Source organism: Salmo trutta, chromosome 22, assembly GCF_901001165.1.
Source record: "Salmo trutta chromosome 22, fSalTru1.1, whole genome shotgun sequence".
NCBI classification, from domain to species: Eukaryota; Metazoa; Chordata; class Actinopteri; order Salmoniformes; family Salmonidae; genus Salmo; species Salmo trutta.
Window position 1 is genome coordinate 15,815,767 of NC_042978.1, and position 10,923 is coordinate 15,826,689.

General features: G+C 41.1%; 1 protein-coding gene across 4 annotated transcripts; it reads right to left on the reverse strand.

Annotated features, from left to right (window-relative positions):
- Positions 1-4,736: 4,736 nt before the first annotated feature.
- LOC115158202 (transmembrane protein 221) lies at positions 4,737-10,544 on the reverse strand. Of its 4 annotated transcripts, none has more exons than XM_029706859.1 (4): positions 8,859-9,151; positions 8,527-8,708; positions 7,899-7,984; positions 4,737-5,811 (listed from the first exon to the last, which is right to left on the reverse strand). In XM_029706859.1, exons 2-4 carry the CDS (start codon positions 8,643-8,645, stop codon positions 5,279-5,281), a joined length of 738 nt encoding a protein of 245 aa, XP_029562719.1. In that variant the 5' UTR covers positions 8,646-8,708; positions 8,859-9,151; the 3' UTR covers positions 4,737-5,278. The 4 variants fall into 4 exon arrangements, with proteins under 4 accessions (XP_029562719.1, XP_029562718.1, XP_029562720.1 ...); XM_029706858.1 differs by having other exon boundaries at positions 8,527-8,723; positions 8,818-9,151; XM_029706860.1 differs by lacking the exons at positions 8,527-8,708; positions 8,859-9,151 and adding an exon at positions 10,453-10,544.
- Between the last annotated feature and the right edge of the window lie 379 nt (positions 10,545-10,923).

The window sequence follows — 10,923 nt, forward strand, 5'->3', positions numbered from 1 at the left end:
AGTTCTGCCCACACATTTTCTATGGGATTGAGGTCAGGGCCCAGCAGGGCAAGCTAAAACTTCCTGACTGATATTTTGAGATGTTGCTTCAATATATCCACATAATTTTCCTGCCTCATGATGCCATCTATTTTGTGAAGTGCACCAGTCCCTCCTGCAGCAAAGCAGCCCCACAACATGATGCTGCCACCCCCGTGCTTCACGGTTGGGATGGTGTTCTTCGGCTTGTAAGCATCCCCCTTGTTCCTACAAACATAACGATGGTCATTATGGTCAAACAGTTCTATTTTTGAGTTCAATTATTGTTGCATCAGACCAGAGGACATTTCTCCAAAAAAGTACGATCTTTGTCCCAGTTGCAAACCGTAGTCTGGCTTTTTTATGGCGGTTTTGGAGCAGTGGCTTCTTCCATGTTGAGTGGCCTTTCAGGTTATGTCAATATAGGACTTGTTTTACTGTGGATATAGATACTTTTGTACCTGTTTCCTCCAGCATCTTCACAAGGGCCTTTGCTGTTGTTCTGGGATTGATTTGCACTTTTTGCACCAAAGTACGTTCATCTCTAGGAGACAGAGCGCGTCTCCTTCCTGAACGGTATGACGGCTGCGTGGTTCCATGGTGTTTATACTTGTGTACTATTGTTTGTACATATGAACGCGGTACCTTCAGGCGTTTGGAAATTGCTCGCAAGGATGAACCAGACTTGTGGAGGTCTACAATTTATTTTTCTGAGGTCTTGGCTGATTTCTTTTGATTTACCCATGATGTCAAGCAAAGCGGGTCCAACCTCACCATGTCACAGATTTGGCCTTGTGTTTTAGGTTTTTGTCCTGCTGAAAGATTAATTCATCTCCCCGTGTCTGGTGGAAAGCAGACTCTGAATGAGGTTTTCCTCAAATGTTGCCTGTGCTTTGCTCCAGTATGTTCTTTTTTTATCCTGAAAAACTCCTCAGTCCTTAATGACTACAAGCATACCCATAACATGATGCAGCCACCACTATGCTTGAAAATATGGAGAGTGGTACATCATAATGTGTTGTATTGGATTTGCTGCAAACATAACACTTTGTGTACAGAACAAAAAGGTAATTGCTTTGCCACATGTTTTGCTAAATTAGTTTAGTGCAGGGGTGTCAAACTCATTCCATGGAGGGCTGTTTTTTGTTTTTTCCTTTCAATTCAGACCTAGACAACCAGGTGAGCGGTGTTCCTTACTAATCAGTGACCTTAATTTATCAATAAAGTACAAGGATGGAGCAAAAACTCGCAGACACTCGGCCCTCTGTGTTCCAAACCAGATGCATGTTTTGGAGTATTTTGTATTCTGTACAGGCTTCCTTCTTTTCACTGTAATATTGCAAAAAATACACCAGAGTGTGTACTCTGAGCATGTGCTGACCAATTGGCAAGTGTCTTCACTGACATTTTCAAACTGTCCCTGACTGAGTCTGTAATACCAACATGTTTCAAGCAGACCACCATAGTCCCTGTGCCCAAGAATACTAAGGTAACCTGCCTAAATGACTACAGACCTGTAACACTCACATCTGTAGACATGACGTGCTTTCTAAGGCTGGTCATGGCTCACTTCAACACCATTATCCCAAAAACCCTAGACCCACTCCAATTTGCATACCGCCCAACAGATCCACAGATAATGCAGTCTCTATTGCACTCCACACTGCCCTTTCCCACCTGGACAAAAGGAACACCTATTTGAGAATGCTATTCATTGACTACAGCTCAGCGTTCAACACCATAGTGCCCTCAAAGCTCATCAATAAGCTAAGGACCCTGGGACTAAACACCTCCCTCTGCAGCTGGATCCTGGACTTCTTGACGGGCCGCCCCCCAGGTGGTAAGGGTAGGTAACATCTGCCACACTGATCCTCAACACGGGGGCTCCTCAGGGGTGCGTGCTCAGTCCCCTCCTGTACTCCCTGTTCACTCATGACTGCATGGCCAGGCACAACTCCAACACCATCATTAAGTTTGCCGATGACACAAAAGTGGTAGGCCTGATCACCGACAACGATGAGACAGCCTACTGGGAGGAGGTCAGATACCTGGCCATGTGGTTCCAGGATAACAACCTATCCCTCAACATGATCAAGGCAAAGGAGATGATTGTGGACTACAGGAAAAGGAGGACCGAGCACGCCCCCATTCTCATCGATGGGGCTGTAGTGGAGCAGGTTGAGAGCTTCAAGTTCCTTGGTGTCCACATCACCAATAAACTATCATGGTCCAAACGCACCATGACAGTCGTGAAGAGGGCACGACAAAGCCTATTCTCCCTCAGGAGACTAAAAAGATTTGGCATGGTTCCTCAGATCCTCAAAAGGTTCTACAGCTGCACCATCGAGAGCATCCTGACTGGTTGCATCATTGCCTGGTATGGCAACTGCTCGATCTCCGACTGCAAGGCACTACAGAGGGTAGTGCGTACGGCCCAGTACATCACTGGGACCAAGCTTCCTGCCATCCAGGACGTCTATACCAGGTGGTGCAGAGGAAGGCCCTAAAAATTGTCATAGACTGTTCTCTCTGCTACCGCATGGCAAGCGGTACATGAGTGCGAAGTCTAGGTCCAAGAGGCTTCTAAACAGCTTCTACCCCGAAGCCATAAGACTCTTGAGCAGCTAATCAAATGGTTACCTCGACTAACCTGTGCCCCCGCACATTGACTCTGTACCAGTACCACCTGTATATAGCCTCACTATTTTACTGCTGCTCTTTAATTATTTGTTATTTTTAACTTATCACTTATTTTTCTTAACTGCATTGTTGGTCAAGGGTAAGTAAGCATTTCACTGTAAGGTGAAATGTTGTTTATTTTACCTTTATTTAACTAGGCAAGTCAGTTAAGAACAAATTCTAGTTTTCAATGACAGCCTAGGAACAGTGGTAACTGCCTTGTTCAGGGGCAGAACGACAGATTTGTACCTTGCCAGCTCAGAGATTTGAACTTGCGACCTTTCGGTTACTAGCCCAATGCTCTAACCACTAGGCTACCCTGGTCTATTCAGCACATGTGACAAATACGATTTGATTTGATTTGTAAATAAGGTTAGTGTTGGCCATTGGCCTTATGCTGAAATCCCTCTGTGGTTTCTTTCCTCTCCGGCAACTGAGTTAGGAAGGATGCCTGTATCTTTGTAGTGACTGGGTGTATTGATACACCATCCAAAGTGTAATTAATAACTTCACCATGCTCAAAGCTATATTCAATGTCTGCTTTTTTATTTTTACCCATCAACCAATAGATGCCCATCTTTGCAAAGCATAGGAAAAACCTCCCTGGTCCTTGTGGTTGAATCTGTGTTTTAAATTCACTGCTCGACTGAGGGACCTTACAGATAATTGCATGTGGGGTACAGGGATGAGGTAGTCATTCAAAAATCATGTTAAACACTAGTATTGCACATAGAGTGAGTCTATGCAACGTATGTGATTTCAGCAAATGTTTACTCCTGAACTTATTTAGGCTTGCCATAACCAACCGGTTAAATACTTATGGACCAAAACAGACTGAGGTTTCAGGCGGTCTTTTCAAAGAGCTTTTACACTAAAAGGGCATTGTCATCATTTTCAAAATGTCATAGTATTATTCCAACCTCATAGTGTGTAATTAAATCATCTTGAATAAATTAATGTGGCATTTTTTATTTCAGAATCTAGACATAGTCCTAATTTTAGAGCACACTATAAGTATAAGGAGTATAATGACGCTTTTATATTGTCTGTATCATGTACGGTTCACGGATCATACGGTCTTACATTAAAAAGGGCCTAAAATGGCCACTTTATCACGATTTTCTCTTCTTTTTTTGTGATAAAAATGTAAAAAACATATTAAACATTGTTCCTCCCAATGAAGTTTCTATGTTAGAATTGGCCAAAATATTTTTTGCTGGCATGGAATCGCCCTTGTATTTATTTAACACATATTCATCTTTTCATTTCCAGTGCAGTGAAAAGCATGACAAACAGCAGCCTGCACTTCAAAAGCATAGATGGGCTCAGCCATCAGCATGAAGGTGCAGATCAGCATCTCCCAGGGGTGCAGGTAGGAGGCAGTAAACAACCAATTCCACTCACTTTGACTCTGGGACACATGAACAGTTCTGTGTATCTTTCATTTGTCTGATTGCCCACAAACCTCCATTCACCACAGCTGAGGATATATATATATTTGTTACATTTCCCTGCTCAAGCTAAAGGGTAGAGTTGATGAGGCTGATAAACTTATTTTGAGTGAAAGCCAAGATAACCTGTTCATAGACATGGGCCACCATTTCTTGTTTGTTATTTTTTTTCTTTGCGATCATCATCCTTTCTTTCATTCTTTCATCACACGTTCTTTGCATGATTATTTGCCATTTTTATGTTTCTCTAAGATTTACGCTTTCTTCCTTATTCCCCCACATTGTCACATGCACACAGCTCACATGAAGCGAACCCCCCCCCCTCTCCCATTCCTCCTGACACTCCACCCCATCCACTTCCTCCTGATTTCTGAAAGACAGTCCAAGGTTAGTCGTTCCTCAGGCATCACACTCAAAGCTATACTCAGCTTTAACTCGGCCACAAGGACTTCTAGGCACTCACTTGAAAATCTGGAAAAGTGCACTAGAATGAACCTGAATGTGCTATTAGACAACTGGTTTACATCAACTGTTCCACTTTCTTTTTTAGGACAGTGTGTTTTGTAACAACATACTCATGGTTTGAAATGATTTTTAAAAACGAGTTTATTCACAGTTATGAAAAATGTTTTGTTTACAGCATGCAGACTAGACACTACAGAATTTCTCTATACATTGTGCAATATACAGTTTTGGCTATATATTTCATAGATCATTCTTGGTCTTTACCAAACACTTGAAAATGAAAGCATTTATTAGCAAATCTTTAAATTGTATAATCACATCGCAACAAAAATATTAGCTGTAGCTAGTAAGTCACTAATATTTTCCATTGGAATAGCAGAAAGTAAACATTCTACAGAGGGCTTAATAGTGATGGAATCAAACATGGTTTGTGTGTAAAAAGTCAATAGGGATGTTAAGAAAGGTGTATTAAAATGACAATTCCACTATATATAAATGTACAGTAATGGTAGTAATGGTGCCTGGGTCATGGAGGGATAGCTCAGACCTTTTATATAGCTTCAGCTATTTTCTATCCATATTCTATCCGTATTCTTCAGAACGGTAGATAGTATGGGCGGAATTAACTAGTCTTGTGCTAACTGCGATGACTTGTGCAGTGCATCTCACACTAGAGTAGAGTCTTTACTGGAGGCCCCTGACTTGCGGGCCAGCACGCTTCTCATCTCATTGTTAATGCCATTCCATGGTTTAGACGGAGACTGCAGCGGCCCTGACTCTGTCGACAGGGTCCTGTGCATTCTCGAGCCACCCCCACTCCCACCACTATTGTAGCCCTCCTTGTCACTGCCGTGACTCTGTGGGCCATGGGATGGGGAATGATGCTGGTGATGCTGCTTTGGCTCAGTACAGGGTGGGTAGGACAACTGTCGGTGGAGATGGGAGTTGTTGCGGTGCCTCCTGGGTTTGTCCCCGTCTTGGAGCTCGCCGTGGCGGGCGGCAGGGGTGCACCCTCCATGCTGGTTCTGGTACACGCTGTCAGTGTGCTCCCCACCATGGTAGTGTTGGGCGGTGCGGGCAGCTTTGACCAGTGAGTGAATCACGATCACCAGCAGAATCAGGATTCCTGAGGCCAGTACGCATGCGCTGGCGATGCCTGTCTCTACCTCAAACACCAGCAGCATGTAGATGGACATAGCTGCAGTAGATAAAGGGACAGAGAGAGAGTGAGACGGACATAAAGAGAGAGCGCCACAGAGTGACAGGTACAGAAAGACTAGTTTATTACACTGTGAGAAAGATCACCATTCAGGTCCCTTTTTCTCCCAGGGATGAACAACTCTAAATATTGTAGTGCATTGCCATTGTTTTTTTAGTGTGTATTTTACTCTATTTGACTAATGTTTGGTAATCTTTCAGCAGTTGAAGACCAGGAGTGCTAAAGGAGGGAGGAGAGAAGCACAACTCTGGGATATGATGATGACGTTGTGGAATTGCACAGCTCCCTCTGAAAGGGAGCTGTGGAATCAGAGGGTCATCCACCCTCCATTACAATGGTGCACTGCCTCCCACCTGAACTAGGCATTCACTGGAATGGAAAGCCAACAGCTTGCATTGCCAGGACCTGCCTTAAGACACGTCAGTAATGCACGTCTGTCAAATACGCCCTTGTGTATCAATCAGTTGAAGTGACTTTTGCCTCTGCTGCAAATTAACTGGAGTATATTTGTAGAAATCTGAATGAATTTGTCCTTTCTAGGGTCACGCAAAGCTCTATTTGGTACAAGCTGTTATTGTTTAGCAGTTGGTCTGAGCGGATGTAATGTCTGATAAATTAATCTGCTTTAGCTAAATGAAAAGTGCTTTCACATGACGTTATGTGGGGTGACTACAGTGTTTATAATACTACCAAATATATATTCCAGACTTGGAATTGTTTCAACTCTCTACCCAAGGCTTTTACTTGCGACATATAGTTAAATGTACTAAAGAGTAACAATGGGTACATATTGAAGATGTGCATGCTCATTCCCAGAATGTTTTTACGTGTCTATTTTCAAAGGATAAAGCTAAGAACATTAATAACTTCATAGTTAAGAACACTATAACATGGAAGAAAATGTACGTTTTCTACAAGAACCAATATCACTTCCTAAAAGCACAAACTTATGGAACAATCCTTGGATCGCTTTTCAGAATTCACTGCTAAATTGGTTCACATGGAAAACTAAATGCATAGAAACCGTAAATTACTTGGTAACAGAAAATACATTTATTTCCATGACAGAATTAAAAAGTAATTTTGGACTGACCAATGTAGATAGTTTCAAATACAGGCAACTTAAAAGTTACATATCACAAAATGTTGATTTTAAATCATTTAGACATCAGAGCAACCTTGAGGTAATCTTATTTGAGTCAGAAAAGGAAGTTCATATGATAGGGAAGATATACAAACGCTTGCAGAGAGCATATCCCACTGACAAGCTCTTAGAAGAAAAAGAACTGTTTGAACCAAGATTTAAGAACTGATATTGGCACAAGATGGAGGGAAAGTTGGAGCATAACTAAAGAAATTACAATTAACAAAAATGGAAGCTAATGTATGGAATGTATTATACAAGAGACAAAAGTTCACAAATTCTACAGCACAAGGTAGGGTCATGTCTTAAATCTAAAACAAATAATGAATCAATAATCCATGCTTTCTGGGAACGCTATGAAGTCCGGAAGTTGTGGGCGGAGCTAGAAATGTGGCTGTCAGAAGTATTACAATGTAAATTTACTTTTAGTCAATCTGTTTGCATATGTCAAGACATAGCATGTGGGGGTGTAGTGATACCCGATTTGTTGGACGATTCTCTTCTCATTTTGAAAAAACATGTACTAAAAACATAGGAATCAATCCACCATCATTAGCACAACAGAAAAATATAATGATTTATTATTTAAATAATCAAAAGTGTGCGGGCAAGAAACAAAATGGTGCAGTTTCAGGCCGTGTTGCGGAAAGTGATGCAGATGCTGGAGATGGGGGTTTGTGCTAGTGGGTCTGGGAAGGTGTGATGTAGTTGATGTTTGTATGATGTTGTTTGTATGTGTATGTATTGTTTATAAAATATCTAATTAAATCTTACAACAGCAACAACAACAAAAAATACTACCAAATATGTTGCAGTTTGTTACTCATGATATAGCCAATGAGTTTGTGGTGCCACTTGTAAAACATTTCATTCAAAGAGTTCATTATGGCCCTTACTGTTTACATTTTTTTGTCAGTCTTACCTGCTAAGTATACTGAAACCCCAAGGCAAAATAATCCAATGGCCACATGTCGGACAGTTTGGCTATGGAATAGGAACCAGTCTGCTCTATGGGAGGAAATGAAGAAAATGCAAGCAGTGACAATGATGACATGATCATATGTGGATGGGTATTGTTCAATTAGTTCACAATTATTTATTTGCACCAAAATAAATAAATAATTTCAAGGTTGAAATTAGTTGGTTAATAGAATGCTTTGTCATTACTTGCACTGGAGTGCACAGAGGCTAGATCTATATGAAAGTCATAAAAAGCACAGACACAATTCTAACCCAACGCGGGAAAGAGCTAGGCCACTGAGGTCATATGCTGTGCACTGCGTGTACAACGCGGGAACGCTATTGTTTTGTCGAACGCATACTGAGTTCAGAGATGGGAGTGGGGTCGGTCAAGCAGCCTCTGTCTACACCTGGTACACACGGAAAGTGGTGAATTTAGAATGTAATATTCTTACTTTCATTTCTGTCAATGTCAAACTTTAATATAACCGAAGCATGTTATTCAACAAAATAAACTGCAGGTGCATCAGTGATACAATTCTTGCCTACAACAAATACATTATCCTTAAAGTATGTTGATGGATGTGTACCTTTCTGTATCTTCTCCTCTGCATATCTCGGTTGTAAAGTAGCTGTGCAGAAGGCAGACCATGACAGAGCTCAAATTGAGCGTGAGGGAGAGAGCAGAGAGCACTGTAGACACTGGCATCAGCACTGCCCAAACATTAGTTGGCACGATGGAGATGTTGGGGGGTGATTCCTTCACAGCAATCTGTTGTGATTGTATCTGGAAAATCAGAACGACTGATAGCAGAGACATAATCCCAGATAGGATCCCTAAAGAAGACAGGACCATCAAAGACCGCTGGCTATAAACGTACCTCATATTTGGGCTATAAATCACAGACTGACATGGGCGCACCTATCTTTGGAAAAAGTTATCCCGTTCGGAATCTCCTTTATCCTCGTACACGCGTTATCTTTCGCAACCTCTTCAATCTGCCATATACTGTATCTGTAAAGAGTTGACACAATTGTGAATAGGAAAAAGTAAGAAACCTGGGATTGAGAGAATTTGCGTGTTATTTGCGTGTTGTGCACAAACACCCGACCCCACCGAGCATGTGATGTTTTTAAAATCCCCGGATTAAAAACTTCGCAACAACAATGGATTTTTCAATTGGATTCTCCAAAACAATGCGTTAAGATGCTCGTCCGAAGCAGTCCCCTGCCGGAGGGAAAACTGTTTGCAATCTTTAGAAAACTGTTCACTTGACTTTCCAAAACATGAATTACCCCCGCATGAATGCATTTGTTAAACATGTTAAAAAACAATTGCAGTAGTGCGCTTTGAATGTATACTTCAGATACATTTGAAATGTGAAGAAAACATTGGTCCCAAAAACATCAGCCTCTATTTGATTGTGACCAGGTCTATGATTTTTATTTATATGTGTTAGTCTAGGCTACAGTTATATATTTGCAGTTTAATGCTATTGAAAATGAATAAGGATCCACCAAAAGACATGAATCCGTTCTCGATACCTTTAACCTCTATAATTAGGCATTACCTGTAAATCAAGCAATAGAAGCCTCCTGGAAATTAATCCCAATAAACAGCTGGCTGCAAACTGGTCACAGAGCAAAACGTATTATATGTTTTATGTATAGGCTAGGGGTTAAGGTTAGGAGTTAGATTAAAGGGTTACTGTTACGCTCGTCGATGGAAGGATCGAACCAAGGTGCAGCGTGGTAGGCGTACATTTTACATTTATTAAATGGACACCAAAAACAAAACAAATACAAATGAAAACGTAACGTTCAGTAGGGCATACAGCACAGTACCCAAAAACAAGATCCCACAAACTAAGGTGGGAAAAAGCTGCCTAAGTATGATCCCCAATCAGAGACAACGATAGACAGCTGCCTCTGATTGGGAACCATACCCGGCCAACAAAGAAATAGAAAAACTAGAATGCCCACCCAAATCACACCCTGACCTAACCAAATAGAGAAATGAAAGGGCTCTCTAAGGTCAGGGCGTGACAGTTACATTTATTGTTCGGGGAAGGGGCCAAGTAGTTGCATGCTAAGATAACATGCTAAGTGGTAGCTAAAAAGTAGTAAGTAGTTGCAAGTTACTAATTAGGTAAAATGCTGAAGTTGTCCGTGATGAGATTTGAACATGCAACCTTTCCCTTCTCATACTAAATGGCTCAAATAACATAGCCTAATGTAACATATCATACTAAACAGAGTTTCACAGATTTTAGTAACATATAATATGCTTTCTCTGAGACCAGGCTGAACTAAATAGTGTATATATTGGTTATTGTTTTGTGTTTCATGCAAGAGCTTCTTAAGGGTTTATCATAGTCCAAAACGTGTACATGTATGCACGGCAGTGTCCTAGAATATTGGACGGTTGACTTTTATAGCCTACTTTTCTAACTGTCAGCACAACTCAAGCAATTTCTCCAACTCTCAATACATTCAAATGAATAGAGGATGTGTACCAGAGACGCATTGGTTGGGAATTGTAGGGAGGTGCGTATTCCATCTGTGCTTCCCCACAGATGGTAGACTCAGAGCCTTGTAGCTACTGTATTTCGAAATGGGACGCTGGACTATCGCGTCCTAACAGTGGTGGAAAAAGTACCCAATTGTCATACTTGAGTAAAAGTAAATATACCTTAATAGATAAGGACTCAAGTAAAAGTAAAAGTCACCCAGTAAAATACTACTTGAGTAAAAGTCGAAAAGTATTTGGTTTTAAATATACTTAAGTATCAAAAGTAAATCTAATTGCTAAAATATACTTAAATATCAAAAGTAAAAGTATAAATCATTTCAAATTCCTTATATTAAGAAAACCAGACGGCACCATGTTCTTGTGTTTTGAATTTTTGGATAGCCAACAAACAAATCATGTGTGTTTAGTGAGTTCGCCAGATCAGAGGCCGGGAATCACACGGGATGTTGTATTG